Here is a 20584-nt window from a genome sequence, read left to right as displayed (position 1 = left end):
ACCCTCTTTCCTGGAAATACATCACCGAAGTGGTTCTTAGGCATGTGCCAGTAGCCATCAGAAGAGTGAATTCCTGTTCAAGACACACAAGGGTGAAAATGTAAATAAAGAAAATGGCAGCTAACGGCAATGACAAGAATTCCCCATACCACTAAAAGTGAATGTTGATGCACTGAAAACGTTACATTAGATGCCTAGTTCAGATAAGGAATGATGTGTCAAGCTGCTGTCGATATTAATATTGAAATGTAGTTTATTCCTGATGTTGGATGGATTCCAGAAGGAAAAAGCTACAGTGTTTCCTCGAAGGAAGGAATAAAATATATGTTAGGGGAACGTACAAGTTAAGGAGCACATCGGTTCCAGAGAGAGAGTTTTGAATCAATCTGGTTTAAAAGAAGTAGACTGAAGGACTTAAAGGCTTATGACACAGTGGGCTGTAGAACCACTAGATAGGTGTACAATGAAAAGGAAATATTTGTGATAGGCATGAAACAGACTAAGATGACTATTATTATTTGGAGTGTTTTTCTAAATCTCTAATATTAACTGTGCTGCTCTGGATGTACTGCATGTGGCAGAATGAAGAGAGATGCGACGAATGTTGCATGTAACAGCTGCTTTCATCAATACATCAGAGACTTTGCCAGGCATAAACAGATCTCAGCTTTAAACAACTCTTTTTAATTCATAGGATATGCAAATTGGAAATAATTAGGCTACTTGGGTCAAACGCTCACAAGATGAATGCATGCCACAGAACCTCAGCATCTCCTTGCGTATTGCTTGTTACCAAACCTTTATGATTTATCACAGGCCAACTCCGTGCCAAGCAGGAGACAAGATATAAACACTGATCTGCGGAGACTTATGGGAAGAAAGAAAATATCCAACCAGGCTTATGGGCTGCCCTGTGAATGCAACAGGCACAGTCGTCCTCCTGGTTTTTTTACTCCTCCGGGAAGTAAATTCCATGTCTCTGCCGGTTCTCACTATACTATGGGAGGGGGTGGAGCCAAGGCTCTGCTCCCTCCTCCCTCCAGACTAACAGTGCTAGGGAGGGGAATGGTGCAGCTTTGCACAACCTGCTGCCCCTGAAGCAGTGGTACAATGTACCCACCCACAGAATGTGTCCCTAAAGGGCAGCAAAAGGCCATTGGAGCCTTGTTCTCTCTTTGCTTAGCTTTACAGTTGGTGGACAATATGAATATTGGAGAATTTGCATGGGAAAGACAGGCCTTGTCCAGACAGGGATTTAAGCCACCCGGATTCAAAGGAGTTACTGCGGATTTATACCCATCACAATGAAGAGCAAAAATCAGGCCTTATACATAGATCCCAAGGCCAGAAGGGACCATTGTGATCATCTAGACTGACCTCCTGTATAACGCAGACCAGGGAACTGCCCCAAGCAGGGCCGGCTCCAGGCACCAGCATTCCAAGCAGGTGCATGGGGCAGCAATCTGCAAGGGGCGGCAGTCCGGGTGTTTTTGCCGCCCCAAACAGGGCGCCGAATTGCCGCTACGGACAGCGGGGGCAGTCCGTGTGCCATTAGGGCGGCACGCGCGTTGCCACGGCAGCGGCAATTCGGCGGCTTCTGTCTTCCAGCTGAAGACAGAAGTTGCAGCCGAATTGCCGCCGCCGTGGAAACGCGCGTGCCGCCCTAACGGCACACAGACTGCCCCCGCCGTCTGCGGCGGCAATTCGGCGCGCTGCTTGGGGCAGCAAAAACAGTAGAGCCGGCCCTGGCCCCAAAGTCATTCCTAGAGCAGATCGTTTAGAAAAAAATCCCATCTTGATTTAAGAGAATCCACCACGACCCTTGAGAAGCTGTTCCAGTTGTGAATTACTCTCACTGCCTCATTTCCAGTCTGAATTGTCTAGCTTTACCTTCCAGCCGCTGGACTGCGTCAGACCTCTCTCTGCTAGATTGAAGAGCTCATTAGTAAATATTTGTTCCCCATGTAGATACTTACGAGGGGTGACTTGATCACAGTCTATATGTTAGCTCTTTACAACGCTTGCGCTGCACGTCCTGCTGCTCCAGTGTAAACCAGGCCTGCACTCGAAGTCTGTGCTGAAATCCCGGCATAGACAGAGCCCCAGGAACCCGCAATCTCTGGGTCTCTGCTCCCCATGCTCCAGGCCCCACAGCTCCCGCTGTCTATGAGGGCTGGAAATAGGGCCAGCCCAGGGTGAAGCAGGGGAGATGCCCATCGCTACCCAGATGGAGGGCTAACGCACCCTGGGGTTACTCTCTGCAGCTCTCATTTTGCTGGGATAACCTGCCGTTTAAGCGGATGTGTGGTCGGGGGAAGGGAGCAGCTCTGAAAGGCAGGGAGCTGGGCACGGCCGCAGGGGGCTCAGGGCAAGTATTGAGACACACACTTGGCTTTGGGCTTTGAGGAGTGCATGAGGCTTCAGGACACAATCACTGCCTGCTACCTGGGGGGAAGGGGATAAAAGCCTCCACAGATTGTATACCTAGTAATACAAACATGTCTAACCGCTAGGATAGCGGAGAAATGGGCTACAAAGAGAAACACATGGGAAGGATTATAAATGAGCAGGAAGGACTGCCCTGAACATCAAGGGACATATATGCTTCAAGGCTGACCTAGTTATTTAAGGTTTCAGAGTAGCAGCCGTGTTAGTCTGTATCCGCAAAAAGAACAGGAGTACTTGTGGCACCTTAGAGACTAACAAATTTATTAGAGCATAAGCTTTCGTGGGCTACAGCCCACTTCATCGGATGCATAGAATGGAACATATATTGAGGAGATATATACACACATACAGAGAGCATGAACAGGTGGGAGTTGTCTTACCAACTCTGAGAGGCCAATTAAGTAAGAGAAAAAAACCTTTTGAAGTGATAATCAAGATAGCCCAGTACAGACAGTTTGATAAGAAGTGTGAGAATACTTACGAGGGGAGATAGATTCAATGTTTGTAAAGGCTCAGCCATTCCCAGTCCTTATTCAAGCCTAAGTTGACTGTATCTAGTTTGCATATCAATTCCAGCTCAGCAGTCTCTCGTTGGAGTCTGTTTTTGAAGCTTTTCTGTTGTAAAATAGCCACTCGCAGGTCTGTCATTGAATGACCAGACAGGTTAAAGTGTTCTCCCACTGGTTTTTGAGTATTATGATTCCTGATGTCAGATTTGTGTCCATTAATTCTTTTGCGTAGAGACTGTCCGGTTTGGCCAATGTACATGGCAGAGGGGCATTGGCATTGGCATTAACTAACTAGCAGATCCACCCACTAATAACGCAGTGGGAAAGAAAGCCGTCTGCCAGCAGCAGGCACAGAGGACTTTGGAGAGGAAGCTGGAGTTTACAGAGCCCTTTATTTGCCTTACGTCAGGAAACACCAAACTCAGTACTTTTTCTCCTGATGCGCCCCTGTGATGTAATCAGCCCTGTACCGTGACTTTAACATAAAGGGAACATTCCTGCATATTCTCTAGCTGTTACATATACAAACGCATGCATGGATTTGTGTTTTCATTTTTGCAGTTGCTATGTTATCTTCATCAGCGAAGTTAGAGAGGGAAAAAAACTTATTGGACCTTCCAACCCACATACCTGTCCATGAAACTATAGTCCCCAGGCAGAGGCTGTATCAGATACCAATCAGCTCATTACTGCTAAACACTACTAAAGAGCCTGTATATCCTACTCCTTCCTTGAATATATTACTGTATACGTTCTTTTTTGAGCATGGGTATGTTGCTTGGTTCTATTACTAAGTCATTCCCTCAGTTCTGTTTTTCAGATGAAAATGTTTGCTTAAACTTGAAACTTAATAATGTAATAATTATGCCTAGCTCTTACATAGCACTTTCATCTACAGATCTCAAAGCATGTTACAGGGGTCAGCATTATCCCTATTTTACAGATGGCAAACTGAGGCACCGAGAGGGGAAGTGCCTTTCTCAAGGCCACCTCTCAGACTAGGCGCATATCCCCCCCTTAGTCGTCTCTTTTCCAAGCTGAAAGTCCCAGTTTTATTAATCTCTCCTTATACGGAAGCCGTTCCATACCCCATATCATTTTTGTTGCCCTTTTCTGAACCTTTTCCAATTCCAATATATCTTTTTTGAGATGGGGCAACAACATCTGCACACAGTATTCAATATGTGGGCATACCATGGATTTATAGAGTGGCAATATGGTATTTTCTGTCTTATTATCTATCCCTTTCTTAATGATTCCCAACGTTCTGTTCACTTTTTTGACTGCGGTTGCACGTTGAGTGGATGTTTTCAGAGAACTCTCCATAATGACTCCAAGATCTTTCTTGAGTGGTAACAGCCAATTTAGACCCCATCATTTTACATGTATAGTTGGGATTATGTTTTCCAATGTGCATTACTTTGCATTTATCAACATTGAATTTCATCTGCCATTTTGTTGCCCAGTCATCCAGTTTTGAGAGATCCTTTTGTAGCTCTTTGCAGTCTGCCTGGGTCTTAACTATCTTGAGCAATTTTGTATCATCTGTAAATTTTGCCACCTCACTGTTTACCCCTTTTTCCAGATCATTTATGAATATGTTGAATAGGACTGGGCCCAGTACAGACCCCTGGGGGACACCACTACTTACCTCTCTTCATTCTGAAAACTGACCATTTATACCTACCCTATATCCTATCGTTTAACCAGTTACTGATCCAGGAGAGGACCTTCCCTCTTATCCCATGACAGCTTACTTTGCTTAAGAGCCTTTGGTGTGGGACCTTGTCAAAGGATTTCTGAAAATCTAAGTAGTTAGTCCAAAACACAAGTTGATTATGTTATTCATTTAGACCCAAATCCTACACTGGGATTCGCGAATGCAGACCTTGACAGTGGTGTCAACTTGCAATTTTATCATGAGTCATGAAAGCCCCAGCTTCTGGCGTGCCGTGCTTATGGGAGAAACTCAGCTTGTATTTACAAAAGTAAGTTTCTAACCCTCATGGTTTTGGAGAAAAGCTTGAAAACATGATCTGAGTGCCCCCGAAAGGCTCAGAAAAGAGAAGGCAAATAGAAATAACCTCTCTCTCTCTCTCTCTCTCTATTTTAAGCCAAGCTCATGATTTTGGGATGCTGACCCATGATTTTGGGATGCTTGGAGCTGGCGTCCTGGTGGAGTCCCATTGTGGCTCACAGGCTGCAAGGGTGCCGGGTTGGGACCTGGTACTGTGGAGAAAAAAAAAAGGCCAGGTAAAAGAAGAATGCTTTAAATTTAAGGCAGGTCAGGACAGAAAGTCACAAGTGCCTAGAGAAAGTCTCTCCCCCAGTTCAAGAAACCAGGAGGCACCAAACGAAAGGGGCAAAGCTGGAAGATAAGGATCCCCCTCCTGCTGCAGTTCTTTGTTTTGTTCTGGACAATTAAACAACACAGGATTGATGTATTAATACTTGGCGAGAGAGAGACCAACACACAGAAATTGGACTGTATACGTTAAAATTGGGTATTTTTATGTTGTGACACTGACTTACCAGAAATGAATCATGTCTCCAAATGTGTGTCTGTACAATCCTTGTAAAGATCTTGGAAAATACTCAAAATGAGAATTATAAGGTCAAAACATAGTTGTTAAAATATTATCAACTTTTTGGTTTAGCGCAGGCTTATTTTACACTGTTATAATATCACCATACTCTTCAAATGTACATTGTATGCAATAACTTTATTAGGGTCAAATAGATATCACAATATAGATCCATCCACTGAGTAGCCATAAATTGGTTACAACAATCATATAAGACTATGCTGTTTTATGCTAAGATGCTTTTAACATTACAGCTCATACAATATTATAGACGGATACACTTTTATTTAGAAATGCAGATGATCAGTTTCGATTATGATGCTGTGTTTCAGGCTTCAAACTGAGTAAGAAAAGAGAGTTTAAGGTGACCCTTTTGGCTACACAGAATCCCATGTACTGTAAGAAGCAAAGTCCAAATTCTCAGTGAAGCGATGCCAATTTACACCCGCTAGGAATTTGGCCTTTATATATTTTAAAATGAGTTTTTTTAGGTTTTGCCAGCTTCCTAACATTTACTGATAGCACCAAAACCGTTATTCAAAACCAGCATTCACCATAATGATGGAACAGAACTGTCATTTAATGATTTTCAAATAGCATAGATGGAAATATTTCCATCCGGAAAATAGGAATAATTACGCTTTATAATGTTGACTAACAACAGTCTATGTCCTTGCCATGTTTTGTTAAATTACACATGTGACACGTGGCATATTTTTCATGTGGTTTTGGTTACTGATATCTGCACCTCTGTTATTCTAATTAAATAAATACCTTTGTAAACATATAACACAGTTACTTGGTCCTTAGTTTTCACAGCTCACATTAAAAGTTTCACAAAACATCAATAGAAATAGTGATTTATAGAATGAATACTTAGCTTAGTTAACGGGAATAAACATTGGTCAGGTACCGTTTATGCTACTGAATGCTCTTTCAAGGAAAACATTTTAGTTACAAAGCATTCAGAACTTGGGTAAGCCATATACCCAACTCTGCAAAATATATAAAATATACATACATTTTCTTAAACATACATTTAACAAAAAAAGTAGTGGCAGAAATTGAAAAATTCCATATACAGGGTCCAAAACATTCTGTTGGTGTGAAACTGCTTATCCATGCACTAAGTCACACGGAAATTGGTAAATAAAAATAATCATTAAAAATATCCTCTGGAAAAAATATACTAAAAACAAATGCTCGAAAGCGTCACAAACAGGCAGTCTTGAAAATTTGGGAACAATGTTACATGCATCATGATATACTGAGTAATCTTTAGAAATCAGAATCAAACACTTCTGTTTTTCACCAAAATGCAGAAGAAAAATTCCATTCTACTTCATTATGTTATGCATATTACATACTACAGACTTGAGGCTACAAAATGCTTCTACCATTTTAGTACACATACAAACTACCATAAAGTTATCTATACAATACATACAACAATACTTACTCCAGTTCACCACCTGTGATGAATACATCATCATCAGTTGTCTAGTGACAAAAATAACAAGCTAGCCACCACCATCTGCTTCAATAGGTACCATTAGATCTTTGATTTACATTACATACTCTCATGGAGTATTAATTTATTTAAACTTTCTTTACAAATCTGGTGCCACTGAAACCTAGTGTTGTTACACTGTCTACATATAAGGGGTGTAAGAATGCAAACTCTGTGAATGCTAAATTTGATTGGCAAAGGAGGTGGGCCCACTCTGACTATAGCTCTGTTGCTGGCCATATTCACCCACCTGGCCATAGTTAGCTTGTTGGTCAAAGCCTGCAGGTTGGTTATATCCTCCAGTTGGGCCATAGTTGTCTTGATTATAACCACCTTGGTTATAGCTGCTTGATTGTTTCTCCATGGTGTCTGGAGGGTGCCTCTGGCCTGAGGAATGCCACCCAGTCTCCTTAAAAACAAACCAAATATTTCCTGCCCAGAGAATAAAGTTCAAGAATCCAAAGACCTAAACAAGAACCAAAGCAATTCATCAGTACAAAGGCCTGATTTTTGTGGTCTAATATATATGTATGTTCAGCTTTATCCAATACATTTCTTTAATGAAATGAGCCAAGGCTATTTAAAGCCAACCCTTCCCAAAAGGCTCAGGAAGCTACATGCTCAGCTGTGAAACAAGGGTTTGTGCCTAGCCCAAAATAGTCAGGGACAGTGGCTGCAAAGACCAGCTTTTTGCCCAAGTAGCTAAACCAGTTGGGGTTTGAAGGGGATGGTTGTTTATAGGGGATGGGAGTTGGCAGAGAAAGCCTTGACTGTTTTGTTGTGTTGGCAGTGGAAGGTTTTGCTGTTGTCTTTGTAACATTAATTAGTGTTAGAGGCACTCACAATTTGCTGAAACTTAAACTTTTTCATGGGAACGGGCCAGTTTGACAACTTTCAATTCTTTTTTAATTTGTCAAAATGTCCCCCCCCCCCCCCCGCCATTTTCTAAATGAACAGTTCTGCTTCTTGCTTTGAAATGACTTGGCTTAGAAATTCAGAGTAAAAACTAAAGTCAAAATTGAAACAAAATTTCAGTTGACCCAACCTGAATATGTTTGGATTATCTGTTCATAAACCTTTTTGAGATTTCAACTTTTCAGCTCGATGTGGAGTGAGGAAAAAAATGTCGAAATCTTGAACATTTTTTGCGGGGTCAGGAAGACTGTTTTCCTCCCAGCTCTACTTAAGACAAACACAGAGTGTTTATTTTTCAACACGTGCTGGTAGATTCCAGCTGAAAGCAAACAGAACCGTTGCTGCACCCAGGAAAGGCAGTGCGAGTGTGCACAATACTCATTCTGGTTTTTGTGTGTCTCATTCTGATGCTGCCGCTGCGACCCCCTTTGTTGGGCTGTGGCGTTCCACCTGCAGAGCTCATTGCCGCTGAAGAAAATGCATTTGGAGGAGAAGGCAATATACAAGCAGAATACTGAATTATAGGTGGGGTGTATGGGAGGGTGCTCTTATGGACGGTCTGGCTTAGATCCTGCATGGATGAGGATGAGCATCCAGAGGGATAGTGTAGAGGGGTGGTTACCCCGCTCCTGCCCTGAAGGGCTTAAAACAGCCAGGGAGAGGGCTGTGGCAGGGAAAAGCCAGACTGATTGGGGAAGTAGCCACAGCTGGGCTATGCCCCAATCAGGCCCAGCTGGTCCCTATAAAAGGCTGTGAGCCAGAGGCCCAGAAGAAGTCTCTCTCTGCGTTCAGAGAGAAGAAGGGCCTGGCTGCAGGGATCTAGAGACAGGGTACCTGAGTGGAGCAGGGCTGGGGAAAGGCAGAGGAGCTGGGGAGCTCCAGCCTGGAAAGCCCCAAGCTGCGGCCTAGCATTGGGCTAAAAGGTACTGGGGGTTGCAGAGGGCAGCCCAGGGGTAGGCCAAGGCAGCAGGGCCAAACCCAACCTTGCCAGTGATGAGTCGGCTGATACTGCAGTCTGCCCCAGGGCGCGGGGGCTAGACAATGACTGGCAGTAGCTGTATACTGAGGCGAGGTGGGGATAGTGGGTGGGGGTTCCCTGGGGAGGGGAGACCCTAAGACTGAGGGGTTACTGCCAGGGGCAGCACCCCAGGTAAAAGGGCACCGGGGTCCAGGGCAGGACACAGGGGCCAGAGGACAGGCGGCCCACCGGCCTGCAGAAGGCGCTCCGGAGCTGGAATGAGCTAATTCCCGGAAGTCACCAGCAGGAGGCGCCGCAGGGGTGAGTCCACTCTTCTACAGGTAGATAAGCAAAAGCTGGAGTGTCAAAGGAAGGGAAATGGCTTGTTGGCGGCTCAAAGTTTAACTAAGCATTGGAACCTTGGTCTGTAAGATCTTTGGTGCAGGGACCAAAGGCATAAATATTGGTAAGGCATAAATATTCCACCCATTAGAGAATCATACCTATGGGAGATACAGTCATAAAATCACACTTGTTTTATAGGTGTGTTCACTTTGAAAGTGAACTGACTGTTGAATGAAACTACCCGTTTCTATAATTTTTCTCCATGGTAACTATCTCAGTGAGGCAGCATTTTCAGTCAAATCATTGGCAACGATTTAGGAACTTCCAAAGAAGTCAGTGGACCTACATTGATTTACAGCAGCTGAGGATGTGGCCCAATCTGTATGTCCGGAGAGCTGAAAATAGGTGCACGCACTTTCATTGCCTAACAATAAAAAATATAAACAGATCTACTTACAACTGAAGTGTTTAAGCTTGACATAACGGGGCTGCGCACAGGCATGCATTTGTTAGACTGCTGTTTGCAAGCCGACATCAGTAATAGCACTTCGTCTGGATCAGTAGCAATCTTTACATCAGACAGTCCCTTTGCCCAAGCAGACGAACCCACCAGCCACAAGAAGGAGAAGACCACTGTCACGATGAAGTCCTGTAAAACCAGATGAGACAAAAGCATTAGATAGATGGGTCTACTGGGCAGTGATGCATCAGAGGAAATGTATCAACAAATCAAACTTCAGATTATAGGACAGAAAGAGAGCTTTGTATTGCCTGGCAATAATCTGATGGTTTTAAGACACAGCCAGAATTTTCAAAAGTGCTCAGTGCCCCCCGTTAGGTAGAGACTTTCAAATGAGCACAGATTCGATTTAAGTTTCTAAGTAAGTGGCCAGATTTTCAGAAGAGTCCATCCAGCCTGCTGGATGCTGAACTGCCTTGCAAAATCTGTCCCTCAGTGGCACAAAGCAGGCTGCTGGGTGGTGAGTGAATTTGTAAATCTGGCCCTTGTTTAGGGCTGGTCCACACTAAGCCCCCAGTTCGAACTAAGATACGCAACTTCAGCTACGTGAATAACGTAGCTGAAGTCAAAGTATCTTAGTTCGAACTTAAAGGTACTTACCGCGGGTCCACACGCGGCAGGCAGGCTCCCCCGTCGACTCCGCCTACTCCTCTTGCGGAGCAGGAGTACCGGCGTCGACGGCGAACACTTCTGGGATCGATTTATCGCGTCTAGACAAGACACGATAAATCGATCCCAGAAGATCGTTTGCTTGCCGCCGAACCAGCGGGTAAGTATAGACGTACCCTTAGATGTCTAGGTAAGAGCTGAACTCTTGACAGTCTCGCCATGCAAGCAGTTCCACACATGCTTAATTTTAGCTCAGTTACCATATGCTGTGTGCTCAGGAGCTCCTTTGCAAAATGCTGTCACTGCGCATCAATATTTCAGCTGAGTGCCATCTGAAACTGACTAGTCCTTCACTACTAGGAGCAGCAAACCAACCAAACAAAAACATTTCAAGGGCTTGATTCTGCAAGGTACCACGCACCATTACCTACTTCCTACCAATGTGAAGCCACGAGAGAACGAAGTTCAGGGCTTTATGAGTCTAACGAACAACCGAAAGTGCATTTATTCTGAACGGCGTTGCCCGTTTTCTGTTACAGACATGCCTACACACATACACACACCTCTCACTTTTTACAGGAACAAGTGACCAAACTCTATTGCTACTGTGTGGGTCTTGGGAGGGAAAAAAGTGTTATTTTTCAAGCTTTTTATGTCCTGCTAAAACTAAGGAGCCATTCTACTGTCACTTTTCATCCCATCTGTCAGTCTGCAGCAGATGGTTGACGTGTTGCAAGTCTAACGCGCCACTCATGACATGATTGTGTCTTGGTATCCCACCATCTCCCATGCAGGCTGCTTTCCCTCTCTTGCCCTCCCTTCCCCACCCCTTAACATATAAGGGAGGTATGACTGGAAGTGAAAGAATGCAGTACAAAGTGCAGTATGGTGGGCTGACATGCAAAGCATAAGTGATGTTTTAAATTTAGAGGAGGGTCATGTGCTCAGTTCCCCTCCCCCCCCCCATCCTTTTGATGCTGGAAGCCACTCAAATCCATAAGCCACCCTTACAAGAAATATTGAGGAAGTGATTTCTTCACCCTCACAAACAGGATTAAATTTACTGCACCTCAATAGAATGCCAAAAGCTAGCTACTCTTCTTAATGGCAAACCTCCCTGACACACAGGGCTGCAGCAGCTAAATGGCCATGCTACGATGCTTTGATTTGCACTGACCTCGCTTCTTGCTACCTAGAGGAATTCTCTTGAAGTTTGTGTTGCGGAATTGATGACAAATATATCAACACCCAAGGGCTTCATGGTGGGTAAAAACGCTAGGCCTGAGTGCAATTCATTTAGTCTCAAGGGCACCTCCAATCAAAGGATGTTATTCTTTGAAGCCTTAGCAGTAAAAAAAACCCCAAACCCTAGCTCCTACGGGTATGGTTTAAAGGCAAATATCTTCCTGAAAAATCATAACTGGGGCTGAAACTGGTGAGATAATTGCTAAATTGACATTTAGCACAATTCGCATTTTATTTACTGAGGGCCACTCTTACGGGGCCTGGCATGTAATCTAATCGCACACCAACGCTGCACATAAAATGTCACATGGGTTCCAATCCAAGCCTTTTTTATTAAGCATAATTTGTTTTTCTTAATTCTGCCAGAATTTTAATACCTTGGAAATTAAATCAAGCTGAGGAAGTCAAGGCTTTTTTTTAATAACATTGGGTAGAAATTTGAGGTGGCTAGAAGCAAATTGAGTGAAAGTAACTTGATAATGAAGATTAAGCTTGCTAAGAAAGGAAAGCTTAACAACTGGCAAAGCACTTCATGCAGGTGCCTCCAGCCGGAGACTTTTCAGAGCTAATGTAATGTTCACTATCCATCAGGGGTGTTGGCTAATCCCTTTCCTGTCTCTGGCGTCATTTGGAACAAGAGCGGACAACACAGTCAGCTGAAATGTGCTGGATCCCTGGGCTGCAGTTTGTCGAATCCTGTGTGATTGTTCTGCAGCTGCACGGATGCTTTGGCCCTGTTTACAGTTGGGATGGGAATGTATTAACACCAACAGGTTTCAAGCTGGTGCAGGCTAAGGCTAGGTCTACACTACAGCGGGGGTCCGACCTAAGATACGCAACTTCAGCTACGTGAATACCGTAGCTGAAGTTGCGTATTTTAGGTCGACTTACCTGGCTGTGAGGACGGGGGAAAGTCGACCGCTGCTGCGCTGCCGTCGACTCCGCTGCCGCCTCTTGCCGCGGTGGATTTCCGGAGTCGACGGCAGAGCGATCAGGGATCGATTTTATCGCGTCTTCACTAGACGCGATAAGTCGATCCCAGAAAACCGATTGCCTGCCGCCGGACCCTCCGGTAAGTGTAGACAAGCCCTAAGAGTGGTTTGGTCAAACGTCACGCTAGAGCAGGTGGTACAAATGGTAAGGCAGTCCGAGGTTGTCAAATGAGACCCCGATCTAGGGAGAGGGATACAGAAAAATGCCGCTCCAAACTGGGGCACAGAGCATGGAGAGAAAACGTACAGGAGGGCAGGCACAACATGTGTGTCCAGCCAGAAGGGAAATGTCAGAAGGTGGGCCTCTGGGAACCAGGGTGCTGAGTCAAAGCCCTTGCCCCATTCTAAATACCAGAGAAGGTGGATCATGCCAGAAGCCAAACAATTGTCTAAATTGCAGGCCAAGAGGGTAATACAATATGTGTTTTAATTGGCACCTTTAGCAGGCCACAGAAGAGAGGCAGGTCCCAGAGTCCCTGGAGACCAGGATGCAAGGTCCCAAGACTTTGAAGGCATGACTAGCTGGGTAGAAGGGAACAACTGTGTGAGTAGAACACGCTTATGTCTACCAAAGGTTTGTCAGTCTGGGCTGACCTTTGTGGCTTTGGCTAGAACCTGAACCCGCTCTGATGTCAAGTGGGTTTGGGCTTCTGGCTGAATGTTTGCACAGCTCTGGGAGGAGCAGAGTTACAAGATAACAACGTGCTGAAAATAAAAGAGAATTTCAAGCTAAATTATTCTGGGGTTTAATGCTTAGCATGAGGATTTCTCCTTGGTAGTGAAAGCCTGAGTTTCTGCATTCTAAAACAAATCTTACATTTTGAATATTTAATATCCCCTGAGCAATTTTTTTCTTTCGAACAAAATCAGCATTTTTAGTAGCTATCCCTCAACGATGTCTACGGATCACTGCAACCTGTATTGTTGCATGGTTACCGCTCACTCCTCACTGCAAAGTTTCTCTCTCAAATCTCACCTCACACACTCTGTTCTTTTCCTTTGGAAAAGAGGCCAGGGCTCTTCAGGGAAAGTAGAAATCTAGATTTGAAATATACTGTGCAGATCCAAGAGGGTAATGTTAAGAATTGCATTTAATATTCATAGCAAAATAGTTTGTTGTCTGTTTTTGAGTTTGGCAAAAACATTCCTCATTGGAGCACTTTTATGACATTTTATTTTTTTTTCCAATAAAATTTTACATTATTTTTCTTTTCTATTATGACTGAGAAACATTTTGTTGGTGTCAGACTCATGCCACATTACTGTTTTTCAAATTTCAAGCTGCACTTGTTGTGATGGATCACGTTAGTCTCACAGTTTTGGTTCTGGGTCCCTTGCTGTCTGAATCAAGCTCAGGTGGCTAAGAGGGTTAGGAGACGTTACTGTGAATGATTTTCTCAGAGGAAGTGTCTGCATTTGGTGAGCTCTGAGACAGTCAACATCAAGAAAAGCTCTCCCATTGGTCTTTCCCCCCCCCCAGCCCCCCGGCCCAAAATAGCCAGAGAGCTACCATAGCACTTCCTCGTGAAATTTGGAAAATGCAAAATTTCAGCTTGAAACGGGAACTTACTAGAACCATTTCAGCTAGAGAGAGACGCAAAACCCATACAAATTGAACCGACAAAAAACTGTGGCACATCCTCCACCCGTTGTACCAGCCCTAGCGAATTTGTCTTTAAGTTTTATGTGCAATTCAGTACCTGCTCATTACATGCATTTAACTCTCCTTTCTCCATCTCACAAAGAAAAAACCATCACTCTTAACTGCAAAGAGACAGCAACTCTCTCTTGTTTTCTAGCATGTCCCTTCATTAATGCCCACTCCACTTGGTTTGACAAAATATACGTAAATATTTACAATGCATCAGGGAGCACCTGTTTAAGTTTAAGTTGCTAAATTCCATTTGCTCCCTGTTAATCTACTGGCGTGCGACTTGTACACACACACACAAGAGCACATCTTGAGCGGGTGCCAATCAGCATGGCTCTATTGAAGCGACACCAATTTATACCAGTTGTAGATCTCTCCCAAGGGCTCCAATCTGTTTACAATCATGCCAAATAGACTAGGCTTCACCGGGGACGAGCAGCAATTGATGCTCAATCTTTGGGTATGTCTAATGATCGATCTATCGGGGATTGATGTATCGCGTCTCATCTAGACGCGATACATCGATCCCCGAACGCGCTCCCCGTCGACTCCGGAACTCCGTCAGGGCGAGAGGCAGAAGCGGAGTCGACGGGGGAGCGGCGGCTGTCGATCCCGCGCCGCGAGGATGCGAAGTAAGTCAATCTAAGTCGATCTAAGATATGTTGACTTCAGCTACGCTATTCTCATAGCTGAAGTTGCGTATCTTAGATCAATTCCCCCCCCAGTGTAGACCAGGCCTTTGTAGCCTTAATCTTTTCCGTGTGGGTGGATCTCACTATCGTGTGAGCACACGTGGTGCAAACAGCCCTCCTGGTCCTGTCCCACAGTGCAATGATCATTGTGGAGATGGCCTGATTCCTAGGACACCTCAATGAAAACTCAGCCTCTGTTTATTGGTTAATGGTGTGGAAGTTTGTTGCCAGCATATACTAGAGGATAAAGCTTTAAAATGTGCTGCCGGATGAGTGACTATGGCATTCACCCCACTGCCCTCAAAATACAAGAACAAGAGCATCTCTCAAACCTGCGGCAGTCAAATTCACAAACGCTACTTTGCCATGAGTGTTGCCACCTTCCACACTTCAGTGTTGCGGGAGGTCACTAAGTCAGATGGCATCGAGGGATACTTTGATGAACAATAGCAACATTTGTACCTATGTATGTTTAGATAGGCACAATCACATGGCAGACTTTAGAGCATATGTACAAGAACATAAGAACGGCCATACTGGGTCAGACCAAAGGTCCATCTAGCCTAGTATCCTGTCTTCCGACAGTGGCCCATGCCAGGTGCCCCAGAGGGAATGGACAGAACAGATAATCATCAAGTGATCCATCCCCCATTGCCTATTCCCAGCTTTTGGCAAACAGAGGCTAGGGACACCATCCCTGCCCATCCTGGCTAATGGCCATTGATGGATCTATCCTCCATGAACTTATCTAGTTCTTTTTTGAACCACGTTATAGTCTTGGCCTTCACAACATCCTTTAGCAGAGCACAGCAGCTCTTCCCCTTCAGCTGCATTAAAAAATGGCAACGAGCATTATAGGGATTCCTCTGGTCTTTCTATAAGGTGTTTGCTATCGCTGGAGGCAAGTTCCTAATTTTTGTAACCCAGCAGTGTGACTGGGTATGGACAACTCTACATTTGGAGAAGATTCAGGTCCAGATATGTGGCTGCTTTTCCAATCCAATCCCCACAATATTTGAAGGGGCCCATCAGAACATTTTAGATTAGAAATACCACAGTTTTCATGGATATATCATTGTGCATTTTTACTTAAGAACCAAATTAACGTTAATGAGCCACAAACCATTAATTCCCCATTTCTTTGTAACATCTCCCAGGTGACTGATTGAACAAAGACATTGAACTTTTGTTCTGCCTCCTTCAAAAGAACAGCCAATCATTTCCAGAATACGTACTTTCCTTCAGCCATACGAAGTGCTCCTTATCTGAAGACAAAGTCATCTCTATATTAGCATGTTCATGTAAAAGTTCTCCTTCGGTACAATGGGGATAATAGTATTATCCTTCTCCCAGCCTATGTCTTGTGTATTTAGACTAAATTCTTCAAAGCACGGGCAATTTCTTATGAAATAAAAGTGTAGCACCTAGCACAAAGGGGCCCTGATCTTGGTATCATGGTTGAGGCCTTCCGGGCACCACTGTAATTCAAATGAATGAAAAATAATAATGCCTACCAGCATTTCCCTTTGAGATGCTCCTCTTTACAAAAGATTTCACTCAGCTCTAAATTATAAACAATTAGAATGGACGTTCCACATTCTCTCTCATTGTTCTTAGATTCAATAAGGAAGCACAATTTCAACCTCTACTGAAAGGTTTGCAATGTAATTAAATGTATGTGATTTTTCAGGATGACCTATAACTCTCCCCCAGAAAACAGTAAAAGCAGATGAAGGCACAATGTATTGTAGCTGTCACATTACATATTCTAAGTGGTGTACACATGGAGAAGCTTGTGAAGAAAAACAAGACGATGGAGTGATATGTACTGACTGACGCAGATTATGAATGTTCTCCCAAACAGTTTCCCATTCAGGACATGATGGAAATATCCCATTGCCTACCCCACATTCCCAAAAGCTTTGTATGGCTTAATTGGATTGGTTACTATCTGCTTGCCAATGACTGAGACTATATAGCTTTTCAGTACATTATTGAACTAGATGAGGCTGGAATGCATTAAGGTTATCCAGTCTGATTCTGATCTCAGACCAGTGTAAATCAGGAGCGACTCCCCGGGAGATAATGGAGTCACTCCGCTGTAATGTGCTCAGAAACAGGGCCATCAGTCTCAGATTAGCTACCTGCCCTGAGTAATGGATGACGGATGACAGAACAAGGAGTAATGGTCTCAAGTTTCAGTGTGGGAGGTTTAGGTTGGACATTAGGAAAAACTTTTTCACTAGGATGGTGGTGAAGCACTGGAATGGGTGACCTAGGGAGGTGGTGGAATCTCCTTTCTTAGAGGTTTTTAAGGTCAGGCTTGACAAAGCCCTGGCTGGGATGATTTAGTTGGGGATTGGTCCTGCTTTGAGCAGGGGGTTGGACTAGATGACCTCCTGAGGTCCCTTCCAACCCTGATAGTCTATGATTCTATGATTCATTAGCGCTGACACTTTTCAAAAAAGTTCAACCTTAGGCAGATGGAAAATTTCAACCTGAATGGTTAAAATTTGGTAGAGTAATAAGTAACTAAAAACAGGGTCTTATAATGGAAACTTTACTGATAGGCATCACTACCTGCACTGTCTTTAGCATTAGCATCAGACTGGCAGCAGAGGGAACTAAAATCTTTCGTTATTGGAAATATTTAATCACAGTAATGTTTGATTTCTTACTGTTCTCTCCTTCTCAAGAAAATATAAGCTTCAATTAAAGTGATGTTTATTGAAAACTTTAACACACAAATGTGTATATTTGTACAAATAAGTTATACTATCTAATGATTTCTGGGTTGTCACGGTAATAAATATTGCTTTTTCATACTATTTAAAACCTTTAATTACCAAAATATATGTTATATGATTTTCTTGTTCCTGCAAGGAATTAAAATGTTGAATTTGTTTTATTGATACTATACTTCACATTCAATTAGGCTCAATGCGATTTGATTCATTGGCAGTGCTCCTATTGTCTATTTCAGGGTTTCTGTCCTTTTTTTAAATTTCAAGTGACACAGCTTTTCCCCCATTTTCCCTATAGAATTTATTTTTAAAATCCTGAAAAAAGCAAAAAGCAGCTCCCTGAAACGTGAAATTTAAAGGCGGGAGTGATCACAGAATGAACAAATGTTAATTGAAGAGTGAGAGTGAAGTTTAAAAGGGGTGGGGTTTTTTGTTCAAGGTCAGCCTGGGATCAGGGACAAAAACAAAGTGAAGACTGAAATCGTGATCTTCTTCTACCTGATGATTCACTGAGGAGCAGGAAAAAATGCATTATAGAAATGGCACTAGGAGTGCCCGTCCCCAGTGATTAGAGGAAATAACTGACAATTGGTCTATGTATCTCTAGTGATGTGAACAGGAGGCCTCTTAGATTGCTTCAGCGCTGCACAGAACATTCTAGAGTTGTAGAATAACTTTCTTTGGGAGGTTCAGCGTCTCAGGGATCAAAGATAGCCATACATTGGATATATCTTCCGGGATACTACATTCAACTGCAACATCAATCTGGAGCTGAAAGGTGTGTTACAGGCTTTTCACTGCCAGTATTTCACCGTTACACGGGCTACATGGACTAGTGCCATACATGATGCTGGTTTGCACTTTTAATGTTCATATTGGGAAGTAAACTCAGATGATATAGGCCCTTGAATGAGGTCTGGCTGTACCTGCTTTTTCTTCCTTTGTAGGTTCTGCCTCTTGGTCTCTCTCTTTTGATGATATTTTGCCATTGCACAGAGCAAGGATTTTTAGGTCTTCCCTCCACTTGTTGTCTTGCTACGTCTGCCTTCTTTTGGCACCAATAGATGGTTAGGGGGAGCAACTAGGCCTGACGGTGAAAAGTACGGAGACTGATGGGCCACTTGATTGCTGACGTTTTTTGCTTCTTTGTGCCTCACCGCTACACTAACTCTTTCAGGTAGAGACGTTTTAAATGACTGTGTCTCATAATCACTTCTCTTTTCCACTGGGCTTAGTGACTAAGGCCTTATTCCCATTTCCTTCCTCTCACTTGGAGAGGTGGCAGATTCTCCACAATTGACTAGGAGACGTGTTTCTGGCTGAAATGGGAAGGGCAGGGCTACTCGGTGTCGATTTGTGCCACCCATGTTATCTCTGTAAGAGAGATTGGTCTCTCCAACCTGAAGAGAAGATTAAGTTTGTTTTCTTTGAGGAAACCGCTTCAAGAACGCTCTATTGCCAGCACCCAAACGCTCCCACTGCATGTACAAATGATTAATTTTATTATTTATTTATATTATGGTAGAGCCTAGGAGCCCTAGTCTTGGACCAGAGCCCACTGTGCTAGGCACGGCACAAACACAGAATGTAAAGACAGTCTGTGCCCCAAGGAGCTGGACAGATGGATATAGACAGACACGGGAGTACAAGTACTCAATGAGATAACCAAGAGGGTCCATAATTGTCAGCAGAAGATGTAATGGTTACTATGCTCCCAACCATGCTGTGTAAATGGACAGGCCAGTTAAAAGTTGCATTTAATGATATTTCCAACAGAAAAAAATCTCAGCAAGTTACTAGAACTTCTCTGAAATTTTCATGTGTATTCATTACTAAGATACCGAGCAAGATGTGATGCTACAATGAGACTTCATAACAATATTCAGCACCAACAGCTGGTTACAGCTTTAAAACACTGTGCAAACGGACAGCTTAATATTTAGAACACCCTTATGAGTAATGTAAATTATCCCTGTTTTACAGACGGAAAAACTGAGAACAAGAACATTAACCACAGAAGCCTATTAAATGTAACCCCTGGACTCCATTACAATTGGTTAAATAGAACACAGTGAATTAATACTACACTTGCATCTGAAGAAGTGAGGTTCTTACCCACGAAAGCTTATGCTCCCAATACTTCTGTTAGTCTTAAAGGTGCCACAGGACCCTCTGTAGCTTAATACTACACTGTTACCTGTGACAGACTGCGTCATGGATTTTGAATGAATTTTGGAAGCAATACCGCGGTAATATTCTTAACAGTACAATATCATGCAATAACAAACTACATGGTATTCTGAGATTTTAGTATGATTTTTCCACTCTCCTTGTTGTAAGTTATTTTCTGTAGTGATTGCAGTTGGTCAAAAAATGTGAATTATTTTCCACAAAACAATTGAAACCAAAATTTTTCATTTTGTTCAGCTTTTTTCCTGTGGAATATTCAGATTTTCTGATTAAGCAACTTGAAATAAAAATTTACTTCATTTAAATCAAATGGAATCAAAGCAAAACATTTTTGTATTTCACTTTTTTTAGGGATTTCCCCTCCTTCTCCCTCACCTTTTCCAGTAAATGTTTTTCCCTCCAGTGTGAAAAGGGAGAAAAGGGAGACAAAAACCCCAAACCCAAAACATTTTCATTTTTATTTCATTAGATGGGAATTGAAACTGATTTTTTTATTTTAAATCAATTTGTCAAAATGTTGGAAATTCTGAATGTTGCAAAAAAGTTGAATAGCTCAAAATAGACATTTTTTAAAGAAAAACTTTTCAGCCAGCACTAAAAAGATATTTATGCAACCTTCCTGTTTTTCTTCTTTCATTACTTTTCTCTAGACATTTCCTTTAATAGGTACA

General features: G+C 43.1%; 1 protein-coding gene across 1 annotated transcript in view; it reads right to left on the bottom strand.

Moving 5' to 3' along the window:
• Positions 1-5696: 5696 nt before the first annotated feature.
• The window catches only part of SYNPR (synaptoporin), a 75749-nt gene continuing 60861 nt past the window's right edge, over positions 5697-20584 (bottom strand). The window contains exons 4-5 of the mRNA XM_026650400.1: positions 9728-9919; positions 5697-7518 (exon numbers count right to left, since the gene is read on the bottom strand). Coding sequence (XP_026506185.1) covers positions 7234-7518; positions 9728-9919 — 477 coding nt within the window. The 3' untranslated portion in view covers positions 5697-7233. The remainder of the gene's footprint in view (positions 7519-9727; positions 9920-20584) is intronic.

The sequence above is a fragment of the Terrapene carolina genome, unplaced genomic scaffold (assembly GCF_002925995.2).
Source record: "Terrapene carolina triunguis isolate 2854851 unplaced genomic scaffold, T_m_triunguis-2.0 Scaffold89, whole genome shotgun sequence".
NCBI classification, from domain to species: Eukaryota; Metazoa; Chordata; order Testudines; family Emydidae; genus Terrapene; species Terrapene triunguis.
This window is presented reverse-complemented; position numbering and strand designations above follow the sequence as displayed.